The sequence below is a fragment of the Dipodomys merriami genome, unplaced genomic scaffold, assembly GCF_024711535.1.
Source record: "Dipodomys merriami isolate MVZ:Mamm:240054 unplaced genomic scaffold, mDipMer1.0.p SCAF_322, whole genome shotgun sequence".
NCBI classification, from domain to species: domain Eukaryota; kingdom Metazoa; phylum Chordata; class Mammalia; order Rodentia; family Heteromyidae; genus Dipodomys; species Dipodomys merriami.
Genome location: NW_027204738.1, coordinates 333,581 through 354,348, shown reverse-complemented (window position 1 = coordinate 354,348; position 20,768 = coordinate 333,581). Strand labels below are relative to the sequence as shown.

The window sequence follows — 20,768 nt, the reverse complement described above, 5'->3', positions numbered from 1 at the left end:
CAGATAGACTAGATCTTCAGATCTCTCCTCAGTAGCTGTGGTTATAGGCATGAGCCGCCAGCACCTGGCTGCTTTTGGTACTTGGACAGACATCATCACCTACTCACAAAAAGCACTGAGTGATTTCTCATTCAGTTTTCTTATCAATTCTCTAGGTCAGGTTCCATCATCAGAAGATGAACCAGCTCCTAAAAAACAAAAACTGTCCACTTCTGTGAAGAAAGACGACTTGAAGTCCAAATATGACAGCTCTCCCTCTGATCCAGTTCCTGGTTCGGCTGATGAAAGGATCACAGAAACTTTGCCTGAAAATGCTTCTGAGCCAGACCTGGGAAGTGCTTCTCATCCACTCCTGGAGAGAAAATACTTCCCTGGACCCTCAGGAGAGAGTCATCCTGAGCCTTCCCCACTGGAAGGCCTCCCTCCGTCTGCTGCCTCCTGCGGGGCTGGGGTGGTCACTACCGTTACCGTGTCCGGCCGAGACCCCAGGACTGCTCTGAGTGGATTGTGCACAGTCACCACCTCCACTGTAGCCCACCTAGACAGCACCCACACAGCAGAAGCCAAATCTGACATGCTCAAGCCTGCTCTGACCCCTGTAATGGTGCCTAAGTCCATACTGGCTAAGCCGTCCCCATCCTCTGACCCAAGATACCCGTCGGTTTCATCCTCACCAAATCTCAGGTATGTTCTTAAGGTGGAGTCTGAATGAACAAAGAATATTTGTTTGTTTTGCAGTGATGAGAAGAAGCTAACTTTGCTTGGTCAGATTTGATCATTAAAATAGTTAATTGGCACAAGTAAGCTATCAAACTTGATCATTTCTGCTTGTGAATGTAAAGTCTCTATACTTTGGAATTCCTGTTTTACAAAAAGATTTACCTATTTTTAAAATGCTTTTGTCTTACAGCATCTCCGAGTCGCGGTCACCCCCAGAAGGAGACACGACTCTCTTCTTGTCTCGCCTTGGCACTATTTGGAAAGGATTTATTAACATGCAGAGTGTAGCAAAATTCGTCACTAAAGCGTATCCTGTCTCTGGGTGTTTTGATTACCTCAGTGAGGTTAGAACCAACCAAGACAGTGTGTGAATGTGTGGGTGTACCTTGTGGGAGTTACACATGTGACGCCCAGACCTTTGGCACCCTGTAGGGTAAAGCAGAAATGACTGGGGTGAAGCTGTGTGGATGGGGTAGAAGCATGGATGAGAAGTCACGCATCACAGTTACACGTTTAGTCAGGGCTTTCCCATGCCAGGCCTTGCATTTCAAAACTAAGGCAAGGACCAAACCTTTGCAAGGACATTGAGCCAACTGTGTGCTCATAGGAAAGGACATGGGCAGTATCTTCTGATTGTCATCCTGGTCAGCAGACGGTGGTCACCACACCACCCTTGGGTTAGGAACTCAGTCCTGGGTGGCAGTCCTGAATTTTGGGTATTGGGTACCTGGAGGTTCCTGTGTTGACTTGTTTCTGAACACTGCTGTTCCCTCGTTACTGACTCTAAGCTCTTGTTTAGGACTTGCCCGACACGATCCATGTTGGTGGGAGGATTGCTCCGAAGACAGTTTGGGATTATGTTGGCAAGCTCAAGTCTTCCGTGTCTAAGGTATCTGCTCATAGTATGATCTCGGCAGCAGTGGGAGATGCTGTTTGTAATCACATCTTTTTAACCTTTCCTTGTAACGGGCTCATATTTGCAATAGCAGCCTGAAACCTACTAGATAATTAAAATACTTACAGAAATTTTAAGTAGATGTGAAGGTATGTTTGAGTAATACACAAGCAGGAATTTGCTTCCGACTTACTGTAATTGTATACAGTTAAAATTCAGTGTATATAGGCTTTGCTTCTTTCTCATGACTGAAGGTTCTAGAAGGTAGGGCAAGAGGGGTTTAGGAGCCTCAGACACTGGGCCTGGGCCTGAGAGCTGGCTCTGACTTCCACAGAACCCCTGAAGCTCAACTGTAGCTGATGTGTGCAGTATCCTTTGGTGGGGCTGGGCTCCTGTTTTCCTTACGGTCGCAAAAGGAGTTAGACCGTGTTGTTGAGGTTGGCTCTCCTGTGTGGACACACCCAGACTTCCCTGCAGGCCCCACAGCCTGTCGCCATGGCCTCCATCATCACACATGTAAAAACTTGCTCTGTTTCAGACACTGCTCAGCTGATGCCACACAAGGATCACTCGCTGACAGCCCTGTGAGGTGGAGGCTGAGCGAGGTTCAGGCTGAGACCAAGGTTTCAGGCCCAGCACTCTGGAGCTGAGCCTGTATCATCTTTACACCTGCTTAGTAGAACTATGGAAGTCAGAATTTGCTCAGACCCATTCCGGGTCCTGCTCTGAGGTTCAGGCTTGGGCTGTAGGGGTGCTGGTTTTAGGGCAGCCACAGGTGAAGGCTTCGCCCTGTGCTCTGCTTGCCTTGCAGGAGCTCTGTCTGATCCGCTTTCACCCTGCAACAGAGGAGGAGGAGGTCGCCTACATTTCTCTCTACTCCTACTTTAGCAGCCGTGGCCGCTTTGGGGTTGTAGCTAATAACAGCAGGCATGTGAAGGACCTCTACTTGATTCCACTGAGTGCTAAAGACCCCGTGCCATCTAAACTCTTGCCCTTTGAGGGACCAGGTAAGCGCCCATTTCCTGGGGATCATTAGGCACATTGGGTTCCTACATCTCTCTCCACTGGTAGGGAGTGCTACCCAGTGGTCACCAGGTAGATCTGTCTGCCCCACATGCTTCTTCCTAGAAGCCTGTTCTCTGAAGCATAGGGGAGTGGCCCTGCAATTCCGTCTAGTAGTATAAAAAGTACCCCAGATGTGGTACAAGGAAAAGGCCTGATGCTTCCAACCAGCCCGTTCACAGCCTCAGATGAGTGGACCATGCCGAATGCCCAGGACTCGAGGACCGTCCTCGAGAAGAGGAAGGCTTCTGGCAGGAGGCTCAGCTTGGAGTAAGTCGGTGTCTGTGAGCGGCCTCCTCCTTTCTGAGGGTGTCTCTCCCACAGGCTGGATTCCCAGGAGCAGGAGAAACAGTAACAAAAGCGTTTCTCAGGATGATTACTTATAAGTCCACTGCTCAAGGTTTTCTTTTTTTTTCTTTTTCTTTTTCTTCTTTTCTTTTTCTTTTTTTTTTTTTTTTTTGTGGGTCCTGGGCTTGAACTCAGGGCCTGAGCACTGTCCCTGAACTTTGTTGCTCAAGGTTCGCACTCTACTACTTAAGCCCATGACCCCACTTTTTGGTGTTTAATTGGAAATATAAGTCTCATGACTCCCCTGCCTAGGCTGGCTTTAAACCACAATCCTCAGATCTCAGGCTCCTTCCTGAGTAGCCAGGATTACAGGTGTGAGCCACCAGCACCCAGCCCACTGCTCAAGTTTTAATATGTTCCTTTCACCTTTGGCAAACCGTTTTTGTGTTTTGTCATTCCTTAGAAGTACTATTTAAAGGATTATTTACAAAATAACCTAAAAAGTACTCCCAATTTGTCCTTGGTTGAGTTGATTCTCAAGGAGACTTGGTCCAAGGGTTCCAGTTCTTTCTTAGCCCCTTTGAAAAGTTGACATAGCTTCAGTTAAGGAATTGGCACTGGATACCTGAATTGAGTGTCTTCTTAACTGTACTGTCACCAGAGAGCTGGCCTAGTTTTTGTCTGGCACACACTGAATGTGCTTTGGAGGGCTGCTCCAGGTGCTGCCCAGACCCGTACCACCATACCCTTGGTCCATCCCTAGCCTGGGCAGGTTCACCTAAGGTAAATGGAATCCAAGGGCCCAAGTCCGTCATCCCAAGCGCGACCTCTGCCCACTTGGAACCTGTTCTTGGCACTTGGCATTGCTCAGCCTTTTGGAATTGTGTGCTCATAAAAGTATTAGTTGGTGTCAGTAATTCCAAGGTTAAATATTAATTGGCATGATGCATTGTTATTTTGATGCCAAGCACATTTCAAAAGCCAAGTGCTGTAGAAGGTCTTATCAAGTCCTATTTGGGGTAAAGAAATGCCACCTGTGGTGTGGCAGAAGGTGCCCGGGAGGTACCTGGTGACAGCTGTGTGAAGAGCACTGGCCCGAGTGCTCAGGACCCAGGGGAGGAGGTGTGCTGCTCTCCTGGAGGCGAAGATCCGCAAGCTGACCCTCAGCACCTGCGAAGAGTGGCGGGTCACAAGTGTGTAAGCTTGTGGGAAGTGGTCAGTACACCTGGGCTTCTGTGGTAGGGAAATGTGACACCATAAGCACCATCCAATCTTGGGTTCACAAAGAGCCTTTCCATTAGAGAGGCGGGTCCCAAGTCTTACTAAACAATTAAAGCAGTTCCATCCTCTCCCTGTCCCTGCCCTATCTCCAGTCCAGCATTGCCAGTTGAGGGGAGTCGGGTAACAAGCACGCTGAGAGTGCGGGTGGGCCTGGGGGACGTGACGGGACCCTCTGTGGTCCCTGCGAGGGGGCGTGGGAGGTGTAGAAGGACCCCCTGTGGTCTGTCCCTGCCAAGCGTGGGAATGGGTGGCGGCAGCAGTAGCCGGGAGAGCGGGAAGGGTCGAGGGGGCAGGGCCTCCATGTGAGCCACGTGGCCCGTCACACACAGTGTGACGAGAAAGCTCCACAGGAGCCCGTGGCCAGCATTCACAGTTACAGCAGGGACAGGTCAGGGCCACACCTTGCTTCTAGACAGCACAGCAGGGTGGGAGCTGGGGAGGAGCTCACCTTTGCCCCCCAAGTATAATGGGTGCTGGCCACAGTTCCTGCTCGGTGTCCAGCCACGCGGACACCACTGCTTACCACAGCATGCACGGAGGCCCTCACACTGCCTCGACGGGGACACTGAAAAGACAGGCGGATCCAGCACAAGAACGAATACGCTTTGCTCAGGTGGGAAGGAGAGCTGTAGGAGAGTAGTGAATGAAGTACTGCCTGTCAACTTTTGAGGACTTTTTACGTAAGGACTTCACTATCTGTTTTCATCTGCCTGCTCCACTGGCTAGAGTGATTGGGTGTGACGTTTGCACACGGGGGCACAGCAGCCTAGGCCAGGCCAGGCTGGGGGCTGCACCTGCCTCACACACTGATAGGTTGGCTTGGCATTTCCCAGGTACAGGTGTATGTGTGTGTCCCGTTCTGTAGTGCGTGCGTGCGTGCGGGTGTGGGTGTGTAAGACAATCTTGCAACCTGTCTGCACAGAGCCCCGTCCTCACAGCCCAGTCTAAGGACCTGCTTCACAGCATGCTAGGGTTCCTGCACTGCCCCAATCTACACATCTAAGAAGTGGTGCGATTGGCACCTGCCTGGACCCCTGGACCCTAAAGCCCTTCTCTTAATGCTAAGGCTCCAACTCTTCACTCAGCCTGAACACAAAGCTGTGTAAAACCCTATGGAAACACTCCAGCCTTGAGCCACTAGTCGAGGCAAGGACCAGCAGGAACAGAAGTACTTCGCGCGTGAGCGCCGGGCTGCCCTGCACAGTCACAGGTGCCCCCTCCCAAGCCGGGATGCTCACACCTGGGAAGCAGACCAAGGCGGGGGTGGGGGACACTGGAGCCATCTCATGGAACCTCCAGGTGGCCTGCTCCTTACTCCAGTCGTGCCGTAGTGAACAGAGCCATGGGAACTGCTCCCGTGGACTCCTCAGCACGCACATGGAGCACTCATCACCTTAGCACACATCCAGAGCTGCTGGGGTCTCTAGAAAACTCTTGTCCTTACAGAAGTGGGGTGTTCTTGTTCTGTCAGTGGCGTTTTTAGTGATCCAGAATCCTTATGTAAATGGAGAGTGAGAAAAGCCTAGATTCTTCTAGCCAAGCAGTCCACCTCTCCTCAGACCCTAACTTAACTGGACTTGAGTCAGCATCAGTGCCTGAGGCGTGCCCAGGGTGCCTGGGACGTTGGTCAGAACGAGACCAATCAAGGGGACATTCACCTCATCTGTGTCATGGCCCCAGAAGCTTAGATGCCACACAGCAGCAGCCAGGCTGGGGCCAACATGGGGCACTTGACCCTGCAGACGCCTAGCGTGGCTCAGGTCCCCTCTGAACACAGGGAGTCTCCCCAGACCGCCCTCCTCGAGCCCCTCCCTGACCCCATGCAGCCAACATTCCGGGAGGACTGTCAGGCTTAACTGCTCTCTTAGTTGGAAGGTTCTATGCCTTGAATACTAGCAGGTAAGCAGCTCTTCAGTTTTCATGTGTGTATACATCAGCTTTGCACAGAAACTGTAATCAAAGTCAAATATAGCACTGAATGGAATGTAAATACTTTCACATTCTAAATCAATAAAAATATGTCATGGAAACTGGTCACTGTTTGTCTGACTTGGAGAACTACATGGTAGCTTTTGACCACTGCGCTTCTTGTAAGCCATCATGACCGGCCTGAGCTGCAGGTGGCAGCTCCTAGGGACCCTCCACACCCTGCACATCAGAGTGTGGGCTGGCACTCAGACACCTGGGAGAAGACACACAAAGCCCCCTCCCTGTTCCTGAAACATGCACTGTGCCCAGTAGCTCTGTGCGGGTCTTAGGGACTCAGAACTGAAGAAGGAGGGATCTCTGAGTGCGTGAGTGTGTGTGGGGGTTGGGACGTGTAGTATCTCCCTCTTCATTTGCCAAATCTCTGTCCAGTCATGCTTGAGAACTGTTGCCTACTAACGCCACACAGTTTCTGTTCCAGCAGGTACAATTTTGTTTTGGCAGATTCAGACCACAAGAGGGTTCGCCAGGTAGATTTGGGACGTGGGGGCCTCGTTTTTGATAGCTGTAGAGTCAGGAGTTAGATTCAGATGGTTTCTTCAATAGAGGAAAGTGCCATCTTCAACACAGCAGCCTTGATAACGTGCATGAAGTCACTAGTGAGTACTTCTCGAGCCACTGCTCCAAACTCCCTATTGGCTGACACCTGGACACCAGTCCCCATGTTGGTCATGTCCTGGGAGATTAGCACAAGCGTTTTTCAGTGTGCCTCTTGGTCCTTGGATTCTCAGTCCCTACGTATGTAGTCTAATACCACTGAGACTGAGGCTGGATTTTTGCACCATGAGAATTTTAAGGAGGGCAGGCAGACAGGAGCTTCAAGGGCTTGTTTTCGTACATGGGATATCACTCCAAGGGAAAAGGAAAGCATGTCAGCGCCCCCATCCTTCGTGCTTCTGTTTGAGTGTGCCACCACCTGCTGTAAGCCACTGCCTGGAGAGGGAGGAAGGAGCAGCGAGCCCACTGGGCCCAGCACTGGCTCCCAGCCACCCTGGAAGTCTGCACAGCAGCCCTCACGCTGCCTAAATTGGTAGGGTCAACCTGGAAAGTGGAACCTGTAGAACCAGACCTCTGGTGCTGTTAGAGCACGGCTGGGACCTTTTAGCCTCACTTCACATTTTCCTCCCAGTCACCTCACATAGCAAGTTTAGAATGACACTTTCCTTCAGTGAGAGTCCTCAGGCCCAGGGTAGATAACAATAGAAGATGCTTTCAAGGTACTAGCTACAATCTTAGATAGTAATATACCTGTGGTAGCATCAGCACGTAAATTTGCTGTGAGGGAATATGCATTCCGGGGTGGCCATCTTGAGTTTAGCCTCTTGGAGAGGATGTGTGGGGCCCGTCTGTGAAGCTGAGCCCCTATTGCGTGCACATGGGACAGGAGTTAGCAAAGGTGCTTAAAAACAACTGCTGGTCAGATGTCAGTCTTCAGGCAGCCTGCGGTGCTTAAAGCCAGTGTGAATATAAGTGATGGGAGCCTTGGCAGGGCTTCGACAGGTCATCTGTAGGGTCTTGCCTAGCTGGGATATGCTCGTTCATTCTTAGGCCGACCACTGCACAAGGAGAGGGCTGGGACACCATTACTGAAATGTTAACATGCCTGATTTTTTTTTTTTTTTTTTTTTTACCTTTTCTGGCCAGTCCTGGAACTTGAACTTGGGGCCTATGCTCTACCGCTTGGGCCACAGTGACACTTCCAACTTTTTTCTGAATAGTTTATCGAAAATAAAGAGTCTCACAGACTTTCCTTCCTGGGCTGGCTTCTAGCCATATCCTCAGATCTCAGCCTCCTGAGTAGCTAGGGATTTAGCAGTGGTGTGCACAAGCTCCAACTCCAACCTGTGGGTCTCCTGGATTCAGGTGGCAGAGCCCCTTTCCAGGACAAGTGGTTGACACTGAGCTGCCCCTCTGCTTCCCCACACCAAGGCACCCAGCCCTAGTCATCGCGCTGTTCTAACCTCTAACCACAGCCAGCCAGGCCCGTGCTTCCTTCCCTGGGTGTCAGATCTGAACAAGAGCCTCACTTGCAGAGCTGCTCTGTAGACTTCGGCTTGTTCAACAATTCCCTGTTCAAACCTGCTCTGTCGGCTCTGGGACTAGTTTCAACAGACACCTATCTAGAAAGGCCGGGAAAGCTGGTTTAACAGTTGATCATACATAGTACTGGCTTTGAGTAAACCATAAAGCACTTAGTAAATAGCTACCACAGTGAAAATATTGCTGCCTTTAATTTTAAGATGCCCCTAATTCGTGTCACATGGGCCTACAGATTTGTTCGGGGGGAATTCAGATGCATTCAGGGAGCCAGCCTGGCTTTGCCATTCTTGCCCCTCGGCTGGCTCTTTACCATGCCTTTGTCAGTGGGGGTTGGGGTCCATCCCAGTTACAGCTAGTCTCAGCTCTTGGAACCGCCACCCCTCCGGGCAGTGCACCTCAAGATGCCTTGGAGGGAGCAGCAGCTGTGCACAGAGGCTGGTTGCCAGCGCACAGTGGCCGGATCGTGGGAGGGGGTGACCCCTCATGCTCCACGTGCCAATAGCGAGGTTCCTACCAGGAGGCAAAGATGACACATACTTAGAACTACATAACAGTGGCTAAAACAACAACATGTAATTTATGTTAATCTTTAAAATCACTAAGAATAAGAAAATGATGTGGATAAAGTACTTTTGAAATGTCACAATAATGTTAAATTACCTGTAAATTACATGCATGATTTAATTTTAGGTCTGTCGGTGATACTGAAACACTGTCCTTGGTCATGTTCTTCTAAGTTACTATTTTATTACCCGGACTTTTCTCCTTGGCGTCCTCACTTTATTTGAGTAGTAGCTGTGGCACTGAATAAATGTTCTGAAATAAATGTTCATTAACACTCCTGATCTTGGAATAACCCTTTTTTTTTTTTTTTTTTTTTTTTTTAATTTTTGCTGGTCCTGAGACTTAAAGAGCTTGGGCTCTGTCCATGAGCCACCTTGTGCTCAAGGCTAGGGCTGTGCCAGTTGAGCCACAGTGACTCTTTGGCTTTTTCTGAGTAGTTTATTGGAGCTAAGAGTCTTACAGACTTGCCTTCTGGACTGGCAGCAAACCTATCCTCAGATCTCAGCCTCCTGAGTGAGTAAGGTTACAGGCATGAGCCACCAGCACCTGACTTTACAATAACCTTTTTTTAAGCCGGGCGCGGGTGGGCGCGGGTGGCTCATGCCTGTAATCCTAGCTACTCAGGAGGCTGAGATCTGAGGATCTCCGTTCAAAGCCAGCCTGGGCAGGAGAGACCATGAGACTCCTATCTCCAATAAACCACTAGAAAACCGGAAGTGGTGCTGTAGCTCAAGTGGTAAAGTGCTCGCCTTGAGCTGAAGAGCTGAGGGACAGCACCCAGGCCCAGAGTTCAAGCCCCACAACCGCTAAAAAAAAAAAAAAAAAAGAATAACCTTTTTTAAAGAAATAATTACCTAAAAGCAGTGTGTACTAAAACTTTCCTCCCTATGGTGGGCTTTTTACCTCCAGGGTAATGAATGCCTTGTTCTTAGGAAGCCTTGAGTATTAGACAGACAGACAGATATTATTTACATAGTTATTAGTTAGATATTAGGAGTTGGGGTTGGGAGAGGGGTTGTTTAGTTTTATATTGTGGGGCTTGAATGTAGGCCTGGGTGTAGTCACTGGGCTCTTTTGCTCAAGTCTAGCACTCTACCATTTGGAGCCATAGTGCCACTTCTGGTGATTCATTAGAGATAAGAGTCTCACAGACTTTCCTCCATAGGTTGGCTTTGAACCACAATCCTCAGATCTCAGCCTCTTGAATAGTTAGGGTTATAGGTGTGAACTACAAGTGCACTTTTTGGATTTTTGTTTTTTGGCTTTTTCCCTTTTTTCTTTTAGGTCCAAGACCAGGACTTGAACTTGGTACCTGTCACTTTTGCTCTACCAACTGAGCCATGTCTCCAGCCCCTTGTTGTTGTGAGACTTAGTCTTACTATATGTACTTCAAACTTGAGTGGGTTAGTCCCCAATCAAAACAATTGCCATTCATATGTTTAGCCTAACTTACGTGTGGCAAGTCATAAATCTGAAAAGGGCTATGCCCTTCCTGACGTGTAGCAAGGCACAGGAGAAAGCCTCGCCAAAGGCCTGGGGTGTGGCTGGATCAAGCAGCTTCTGCCCAGCAAGCATGAGGTCCTGAGTTCAAACCTCCATACCACCCCTCTCCCCACAAAAGCACAGCTGAGATGCTGTCCCCACAGCCCATGTAAGATGTCGATACGTAGCTTTTCCCTACCCTCTCCACTGCGCACTGCTGCCTTAGCGTTAGACATAGCTTAAAAACATGGAACAAAATTGTGATGGTGGGATTCATTTTCTTAAGACTTGAGCCCTTGGTTTATTTTTAGACAGCTGCTACTAGGACCAGACAGACACTGATACATTCAGGACTTGGGACCACCTGGTCTTTTGCAAAAGAAAAACAAAACAAAACAAAAATCCTTTCTCAGAGAGGTCTCGCTTCACTTATTAAACATTGCTCCTGAAAAGACCATCGATGAAAAGGGGATTTAGAGTCTAAAATCTACAATTATTTTGTTTTCCAGGCCTTGAGTCACCACGTCCAAATATAATCCTCGGGTTGGTGATCTGTCAGAAAGTAAAGCGCTCTTCCACTGCCGGAGAGGGAGATGAGAAACGGGCCCGGATTCCGCAAGAAGAAGCGGATGTTCCAGTCTATCCCAAAGCAGCGTCAGCCCTGCCGTCTGAGAAGCAGCCTAGCAGGTGCCCGCCGTACCCTGCGGACCTGGCTGTCAGCACCACGCCCCCCGGCTCTCCTCCACCTCCACCCCCTCTCCCTGAACCTCCCGGGGCGAAAATGCTGCCGTCCCTTAGGCCAGGGGCCACCGGCATGGCCACCGCGCCTGCCACGTCAGCCGCCAAGACCGCTTCACCCCTGGAGCACATCCTGCAGACTCTGTTTGGGAAGAAAAAATCATTTGAGCCCCCTGCTAAAGAGTCTGCAGGACCTCTTCTGGCTCCCCATCCCGATTCCAAAGCCCAGGGCGACGACAGTGGCCCTGCGGCGGCTCCTTTGCTAGACCCAATCGTCCAGCAGTTTGGTCAGTTCTCAAAAGACAAGGCTTTAGAGGAGGAGGAAGACGACCGTCCCTATGACCCCGAAGAAGAGTATGATCCTGAAAAGGCCTTTGAGGCCCCTCCTGCCGAGCGAGGAAAGCTCCGTGACGTGGAGACGGCTCCTGAGACGGCCGAGAGGGAGGAGGTGGCCTATGACCCTGAGGATGAGACCATCCTAGAAGAAGCCAAGGTGACCGTGGATGACCTACCCAACAGGATGTGCACAGACATGAGCAGCAGCTCCTCCGAGAGGCCTGTGGCGTACATGGCCGGTGTCTCCACGCCCTCTCTGGTTGAGCAACAGAAAATGCTAGAAGAACTGAACAAGCAGATTGAAGAGCAGAAGCGGCAGCTGGAGGAGCAGGAGGAAGCTCTGCGGCAGCAGCGGGCGGCCGTCGGGGTCTCCATGGCACACTTCTCTGTGTCGGACGCCCTGATGTCGCCACCCCCCAAGTCGTCGCTGGCCAAGGCAGAGCCGTTCGCGCAGGAGCCGCAGGCCTCAGACCTCGGTCAGGGAGCACTGGCAAGCCACGGCCCGGACGCCAGGCAGAACAGAGACCCACGGCAAGCCAGGCGGCTGGCGGCCGAGAGCACCGATAGTGAGCCACCCCCCAGGGTCCAAGTGGGCAGCGCGCTGGGCCTACAGAGCCCCCTGCCTGGGCGGGAGACGCCTGCTGGGGTCACAGCCGGCCCGGGGCCCGCGCTGGGCCAGGAAGCAAGGGAGCCGGGGCTTGCCCCCTGGGCTCCGGCCGAAAAGCCTATGCCCATGCCCGAGCAAGAAAGCCAGCGGTGTGAACACCCCGGGAACCCCGTGCCGCTGCCCTTGGAGAACATCCACCCCCCAGGTGCGGGGGAGAATGCAGCCAGGCCTGCCCGAAGAGTGCTGCTGCCCACCCCCCCGGGCCCCGCCTTCCAGCCTGGCTTCCCCCTGCAGAACGACGCGCAAAGCTTCGGCGCTCCCGGGGCTCGGGAGCCTTTCTCCAGTCCAGTGTTTGCACCTCAGGAAAAGCCTCTGGTCCCATCCCAGTATGAGGACCTAAGGAACATTCCGGCCGCCGGGAAGAGCGACAGCCTGGCCGTGGACACAGAGGGCGGCAGGGAGCCGCATCCCAGGCCTTTGGAGGGCACGGCTCCTTTCCTCTCTCCGGGGCAAAGGGGAGGGCCCCCTCCCCCCCAGTTTCCCGGCCAGCGCGAACTCACACCTCGCACTTTTGGGGTGCCAGGACTCCATGGCCCCAATTTCCCAGGTCCAAGGGGAGCTGTCCCTCCATTTCCAGAAGAGAGTATGGTTCCTAACAGTGAGGGGCCGAGAGGCCCTCCGCCCGTCAGGTTTGGGGCCCAGAAGGGGCCCATTCCGTCCTTATTCTCGGGGCAGCGCGGGCCTCCGCCTTTCGGGGACGGCAGGGGCCCCTCGGCCTCTTACCTTGGGCCCAGAGGCGGCGCCCCTGGCCAGTTCGAAGAACACAAGGATCTTCATGCAGACCAGCGGGAATCGCAGGACGCTCCGTTAGGCGAGATGCCCGGCCCCTCCGCCCCGTGTGATGGACCGGAGCAGGCTCCATTCATGGGGAGCAGGGGCCCCACGCCTTTCCAGTTCGGAGGCCAGAGGCGGCCTCTTCTGACTCAGATGAAAGGATCTCGTGGAGGTCCCCCACCCTCTCAGTTTGGAGGCCAGAGGGGCCCGCCCCCAGGTCATTTTGTGGGTCCTCGGGGGCCCCATCCCAGTCAGTTTGAAGGGCCCCGAGGCCAAGCACCCGGCTTCATGCCTGGCCCCCGTGGTGTTCAGCCGCAACAATTTGAGGAACAGAGGGTGAACTCACCCCCCAGATTTGCAGGGCAGAGGCCCGCGGCACCCCTGCCGTTTGGGGGGCCGAGGGGCTCTGCACCCTTCTCCGAAAAGAACGAGCAGACAGCTCGATTTCACTTTCAAGGCTCATCCTCCCAGGCGGGGAAGCCTCCACCGAGGCCCCTGCTGGAGCTCCCCAGCCACCCTGCACAGCACCGGAAGGACAGGTGGGATGACACAGGCCCAGCCCTGCCCTCGGGCGCGGCGCCCGGACAAGGCCCGGAGGCCGATGGGCAGTGGGCAGTGTCGGATTTCCGAGAAGGCAAAGGCCACGAGTATAGGAACCCGGCCTTTGAAGGGAGGCAGCGGGAGCGGTTTGAAGCCGGCCCCAAAGAAAAGCCACTGGACGAGCTTGAAGGGCCAGACAGCAGGCAAGGCCGGGGGTTTGAAGACAGGAGGCGAGATCGGGAGCGAGGCAGGAACTGGAGTCGGGAGAGAGACTGGGAGAGAAGCCGGGAGTGGGAGCGACACCGGGAGAAAGACTGCGGCCGGGACTGGGACCGGGGCCGGGAGAGGAACGCCAGCAGGGACCGGGGCCGGGAGAGGAGCAGGAATCGTGACCGGGACAGGCGGCGAGACCGAGACAGGTCCCGCAGCAGAGAGCGTGACCGCGACCGGGAGAGGGCTCGGGACAAGGAGCGGGAGTCACGGGAGCGCGGCCGCGAGGCCAAGGACAACAAGGAGCACGGCCGGGGCCGGGAGGGCGGCCGCGACCCGAAGCCCGAGGCGGCCAGGACCCCCGAGGGGGGCGCTGCCGCCTCGCAGGCCTAGAGGCCTGTGGGCCCTGCCAGACGCGTGTGCGGCCCGAGGGGTGTCCTCGGGGACACAGGTCACCTGTGAAGGATCCTCTTGAAATGCCAAGTTCATAAAATGTGTTGAGCAAAGAGCTTTTGAGACAGCTATGAACTTAAATGCAGGATAGAATCTTCTGGACTTTTAAAGAATTACTGTGATGTGGTGTGTAATGGTTCCTTAAACTTTTCCCATCTCTTCAACTCTTTTCTTTTAAAAAGCCCAAAACCTCAGTGTTTCCATTTAAGATTAGAGAAATGGGAAAATGCCTATAAAAGCATATTGCTTTTTCATATTATAAAGTTATCTTTTCCAATAACTTGACTGGTGTAGATATTAAGGGAATTTCAGTAGACTTCTAGAGCCGTAGCTTTTCTGGCATCTTGTCTGCTGCGTGTTCCCGAAGCTGCTGTGGAAGACTGGCCCACGGCCCGGCGGCGGCTGTGGCTCCCCTTGCAGTCTTGGTAGCTTACCTGGAATGTATTGTCTTAGAAATTTTTTCCAAAACCGATTTAAAGCAACATCAGACCTAGTAGAAATTGTTGCATTTTAATAACAGGTTACTGAAAAATGTTCAGTTTGTCAGCCTAATGAAAAAGTAAAGCAATTAAGAATATTTTAAGAGGGTGGGTGGGTGTCTCCCTTGGATGTGTACAATCAGGAATGAGTTGTGAAATTCTGCCCTCCAAGCAGCTCCCCAGGTCCTGGGCTGGGCGCCGGTGATCATTTGAAGGTTTGTCACTGGAACGGAGCGATATTTGTACAAAGTCTGAAGGAGAAGGTGGTGGTATTTCAAGAAGCATAGGCGAGGCCAAGGGCGTTCCCGTGGGAAGTGTGAATAGAGAAAGCCTTGCTAACTTATTTGCCTGTACAAATACACTTTGATAATTCTTTTTATATTTTCATAAACTTTCTTTTGCAGATACAAAATTAGAAAATTTCATTTGTTCTTTGAGGTCTTTTATTCCATTGTACATCACTACAGATTTTTCACTTTATAGCACAAATTTTCAGTTGAGAAAACATTGACAGCGCTTTGGACTGTCTGGTGATACACGCCAAGTGTCAGTAGCTAAATAACATTGAAGTGAGTGAAAGTTGCAACATCTAATATGATGCACAGATTTTTTTACGTATAAAGCAAATTTTTCTAATTTAAATACCCAAGTGTAAAAATCAAGTGTGTTTCTTTAGGTTTACTTGATAGAAATTTCTGTACATTGTATTTTGTATTGCAGAGTGTTATATCACTGTATATTACAGCACAGGACTTCGTAGGTTTTGTTACTTGAAGTAGAATAAATATCCACAGAGTTCTTGTCTCGGTCTTCACTCAGCCTGACCCCTGCTGCAGGGGTGCGGCCAGGGCTGCCGCAGTACCTTGGCAGGCAGGGCCTCCCGGAGCCTGTCTTGGGGTACTGAGGGCCTCTCCCTGTGTTTGCGATGGGCAGTTATAACCAGCTGGAGATGGCTGGTGACTGGCCCGGAGAGCCCCTGCCTGCGGGGCGGAGGCCACCGCTGGAGGTTTAATTGCTGATGGCGACCTGTGGTTGGAGCAAAACATAGGTGCAAGAGGCGTGAGCCAGCATTCTTTGATGGAGTGTCCCCCAAAGCCTGGCCCTTTGCCACTGGTTCACCTTAAAGGGGGTTTCTGGGTGGTTAAGCTGCTGGTTGGGCTGAGTTGGTTGGACAAGGGTGCTGTCTCCTGGTGACACTGCCCGCTGAGACCACCTGGCCAGCCAAGAGCAGAGACCCTGCGGGGGTCTTGTGAGCCAGAGCTTGCTGAGCAGAGTGTTGTGGCACCTGTGGCGTCTCTGACCACCGTCCCCTCGGCTGGTCCTCTGAGGCGTCTGGGGGCCACGCAGCCCACTGGCATCCCGTGGCCACCCAGGCCACCTTTGTGCTGGCCCTGCCACCTTGGAAACACTTGTTCTGCCCTAAGCAGCACAAGGACACCCGCCCCAGGAAGACACTTGAGCTCCACAATGGTAAAGGCCAGGTGCTGCTGCCAAGATGTGCTCCACACAGCGCCACCCACAGGATGGGCAGACCCCGCAGACGTCTGGGCCTGGGGTTGCACCGGAGGGGATGTGTCGTCCTCGTCCATCCCAAGCCTATGGGAACCCTTTGTGGGGCCATGTGGGCATGACTCCAGCCCTGTCCCGTCTGCAGAGGCCCTCACCCTGGCAAGGGTGTCTGTCAGTGAGAGGAACAGCAGTGGGCACAGCTCTGGCCGAGCTCTGGGAAGAGGTGACCAGCACGGCTGAGGCAAAAGACAGATGTCTGCCAGGAAAAGCTCAGGGCCACAGCAAGCGCCAGGAAGCAGCAGAAGACGCTGAGTCTACCCTGCTCCGCACCTGCCGGGAGAGGTGGCGCACTTGGAGGCGACGTGGGCGCCACTGGTGGGGGCCCAGAAGTGTTGGATCTGTTTCCCTTCATCTTTTTCCCTCTAATTCTCTTACAAAATTGAGGTTTTATAGGATCTTGGGTTTGGGTTTTTCTTTTCACTGTCACATTTGAGTCATTCCCAGACTTCACCTGGCACCCTGGGTGGGTTGAGCCCATGTTGGGCCAGGCTGTGCCCGTGGCAGGGCCTCCAGTTACTGGAATTGCAGGAAAGCTTCCCCGGACTCCAGCATCGCAGAAGAGCCGCCGTGGCCCCTCTGCTGCATCTGCAACTCCCGGCCGCCTCTTCTAGCGGGTACGGCGCGGTCGCCTGTGGTCTTACGAGCACTCTCCCCAGGGAGCGCAGGGGGCCCAAGCCACAGCAGTGCACACTGGGCTCCCGTGTCACACGGATGGGCCTGCGGCGGGTGCCAGCTTGATGGGACCCGGCCTGGGGGGTACCCACTCGCTTGTCTTGCTGAGTCAAGCCATCCCTCCCTGGCCCAGCCACCGTCTGGTCCCTGGTCTGCCATGAGCTGCTGTGTGGCTGGGGGCATGGGGGAAGGGTGATGAGGCCCCTCCACAGATGGAGGGGAAGGTGGCGTGGCCACACAGCTGCCCACACAGGACACTGCCAGGCGGGCACCACACATCCACATGGGACACTGCCTGGCCGAGGCGCTAGCTGGAGCGTGCCCAGCAGCTGGGGCAGTTGGCAGGTGTGGATATATGAAGGAGGACCTGAGGGGACAGAAGGTGGCTGTGGGTAGCCAGGGCCAGGCGCCCATCGGTGAGGGCTGGACACTGCTGGCCACTCCGTTGCAGGGTTATCACGTGCGCTGCGTGCGTGTTGGGACCTTACAGCCTCGGGCCCGGAAGGGAAAACGTGTCATTGGGGACTTCCAGGAGGGGCCTCAGCTTCCACACACATGTACGTGCAAGCAAGTGTACACACGCACACCCACCCGGAAAGCTGGGCAGGCCGGGGAGGGGCAGGGCTTGCCCGCTTGGCTACTGTTGCTGGTGTGTTGGCGGGCGAGCCGGGTGCAGGGGCCGCAGCCAGGCCGGTGCCCGCTCTGCTGCCCGTGCCCGCGGCTCTGAAGCCGCTGCTCTTCCTTGGCCCTCCACCCCTCGCGCAGAAAACTCAGCCAGACACTCGGAGCAGCACGCAGGACCGTGAAGTGCCAGAATCTTCCGAGGGGGGCCGTGACCCAGTCCGGCTAGTGTGACATGGATAATCACACCAGAGACCCCTGCATGCCCCGGTACTGCTCAGCCTGTGATCCTAAACTACTCAGGATCACGCAATCTGAGGATCATGGTTCAAAGCCAATTAACCAGAGAAAAGCCTGAAGTAGAGCTGCGGCTTACATAGTACAGTCCAGCTTTGAGTAAAAAGGCACAGTGCCTTGAATTTAAGCCCCAGTGCTGATGCTCTCACACACATACACACTCCAAACAAGTTTTTAAGTTTTTTACTTTGGAATTACTATTAAAGGAAATGTAAAAAGAACACAGAGAAGTCAGTCTCCCTCTCATCCAGTTTCCCTCAACGATTAGACTTTTTAATATAGCAATAGTATCCCCTCAGAACTGGAAACTGACAGCTGGATGCATCTGTGCAGATCTAGGCTATTTTTCATTCAGACAGCCCCCACCCCTATTGGGACACAGCTTCCTGTCACCGCGGGCTGCCCTGCTGGCGGTTGGTTTTACCAGACACTTTTATAAGTGGTAAATATCTCATTAACTGGCTAACAAGGCCTACAAGCCAAGAGGTCCACGTTCAAGCTGTCATGTTAGCTGTCTTGTCACTGGCTAACTCAGTGTGGACAGCACTGGTGATCCTGCTTTGGGCTTTGCGTGCATCAGGCTCAAGTTCAGGGCCCGCCCACTTGCAGGATTTCCTGTCTTAGCAGCGCTTCTTCACCACTGTTCTTGCCATGTGTTGTCTTTTGCTTCTCCTAACCTTGGGATGATACCTGTCATCATAATGGCTCTGACATAGTTCTCCTTTATAGAGGTTTTGGAATTTTTATAATTCAGCATATGCCTAAAACAGAAACCAACAGAAAATTAAATCTTTCCTAGTGTGTTCACTATATTTCTGTATTATAGCAAATTTATATTGTGCTTTTTGTAAGTACCCCTACTTTTTTTTTTAAACAAGGTGTGCTTGCTCCAGCCAACTGTAATTAAGTTTCTTGAGAACAACTTGACTTACTTGTGGTGTGAGGGAGTCCCTGAGAGCAGGCCCCTCTGCTCCTGGGCTTCCTTGAAAACAGCTTTGCTTGTGGCTGCCCAGCATCGGATGTTCTAGATCTGTCGTGACTTGAGTGAGTCATGTTATAACCTGTGCCAGTGTCACATTTAGAATCTTCTCACTTAGGGTCTACAGCATGCTATAAACTTAATGATTATATAGTTAGTGGCTTTATAATTTTGATTTTTTTTGTTTTTGTTTTTGTTTTTTTTGGTCCGGTCGTGGGGCCTGAACTCTGGGCCTGGGCGCCGTCCCTCAGCTCTTTAGCTCAAGGCTAGCGCTCTACCACTTGAGCCACAGCGCCACTTCTGGCTTTTTTCTTTTTGCTTATGTGGTGCTGAGGAATCGAACCCAGGGCCTCAGGCATGCAAGGCAAGTGCTCTACCACTGAGCCACCTTCCCAGCCCTATATAGTTTTGATTTTTAAATTTTGATCATTGCAATCATCTGAAACCTTTTGTATTGTGTAAAATAAGTGCGCTAATATTTTTTCAAAATGACTATTCAGCGGTCTTGATATCCTTTGTCAAAAGCCATCTTTACCCACGGAGGATGTTATTGTTAGATGGAAAAAGAAAAACATATAAGACTCTGGTATAATATTATTATTTATTGAAAAAAGAGATTGCAAAAAAGTAAGAATGCACTCCAAAGATAAATGGTACCCAAAGGAAAACTATGCCTAAATTCAAGGCCTTTAAATGCCCTCCCTTCTAAATGGAAAAAAGACTTCCATGCATGAGCTCCCAATGTGAGACAGGAAGTGATTGTTTTGAGCTTGCAAAAATGAGTCTTCAGAGTGAGTGACCCTCAAGGGGCTGGTCCCCCTTGAGTACCAGTGCAGGCTGTGGTCCTGAGTCAAAGGTGGGACCTGGCCTTGGATCTGGTACAGTCAGCCCCGAGGTTCTAGCCACAAAAGAACTGTCAGCCATGGGTTGTGTGGCTGGGTACCAGACAGGGGTCTGCTAGTCAAAAGCTACTCAGGAGACTGAGATCTGAGGATCGAGGTTTGATGCCAGCCCAGGGAAGAAAGTCCGTGAGACATTTATCTCCAGTAAATTACCAAAAAGGCCGGGCGCCGGTGGCTCACACCTGTCATCCTAGCTACCCAGGAGGCTGAGATCTGAGGATCGCGGTTCAAAGCCAGCCCGGGCAGGAAAGTGTGAGACACTTATCTCCAATAAAACCACTAGAAAACCGGAAGTGGCTCAAGTGGTAAAGTGCCAGACTTGCGCAGAAAAGCTTAGGGGACAGCGTTGAGGCCCTGAGTTCAAGTCCAGGACCAGTATAAAAAGAAAAAGAAAAGGAACTGAGGGGTGTGGCCCGGTATGATACGCGGCAGGGCAGAGAGGGTGTGATCTGATACCGGGCCAAGACCAGGAAAGGGATGGATCCGGGAGGGGGAGGGAGGCGGGACAGGACCCAGTTAGGGACAGGACCCAGTTAGGGACAGGACCTAGTCGAGTCGAGTCGGGAGGGAGGGACCGACCTGCGGAGGCGGGACCTGCGGGGGCAGGACCTGCGGGGGCGGGGCCAGGCTCAGGGCGGGGCCAGACTACATAGGCGGAGCCAGGACAGGGGGCGGAGCCACACCCCTTGACGGAGCCCAGGCACGGGGCGGAGCCAGGTAGGGGGGGTGGGCCCAGACCACATGGGCGGAGGCAGGACGTGGGGGCGGAGCCGGGCCACATGGGAGGGAGCCAGGCCGCATGGGCGGAGCCAGCCTGGGGCGGAGCCAGAACACAAGGGTGGAGCCAGGCACTGGGGCGGGGCCAGACGACCCGGAGGAATGGGCCGAATACAGAGGTGGGGGCGGGGGAAGGGTGGCCAGACACCGAGGAGGGGCCAGACGCGGGGGCGGGGCCAGACGACGGGGGCGGGGCCGGGCACGGGGCGCGAATGGTGGGCGGTGCGCGCGCAGCGGCCGGCCGTCGAGACCAGGGGAGAGGTGCGCGCGCAGCGGCCGGCCGTCGGGAGGCGGGACCGCGGCGGGGTGGCAGCGGGCGGGCGGTTGGCCGGGGGCGGGGGCGGAGCGGCAGGTAACGGAGGGGCGGGGCCGCACGGGAGGTGGGGTTACCGTTGCCGGGCGGGGCGGGGCGGCGCAGGCGCACCGCGGCCGCGGC

General features: G+C 53.2%; 1 protein-coding gene across 10 annotated transcripts in view; it reads left to right on the top strand.

The window, feature by feature from the left end:
- The window catches only part of LOC138841551 (death-inducer obliterator 1-like), a 56,146-nt gene extending 40,833 nt beyond the window's left edge, over positions 1-15,313 (top strand). For 8 of the 10 annotated variants that reach the window (XM_070042266.1, XM_070042262.1, XM_070042265.1 and 5 more), the window contains 5 exons: positions 156-684; positions 911-1,064; positions 1,520-1,609; positions 2,427-2,622; positions 10,828-15,313. In XM_070042266.1, the coding sequence (XP_069898367.1) occupies positions 156-684; positions 911-1,064; positions 1,520-1,609; positions 2,427-2,622; positions 10,828-13,976 (4,118 nt within the window). In that variant the 3' untranslated portion in view covers positions 13,977-15,313. The other 2 variants (XM_070042269.1, XM_070042271.1) reach the window with 2 other exon arrangements.
- The last annotated feature ends 5,455 nt before the right edge of the window (positions 15,314-20,768 follow it).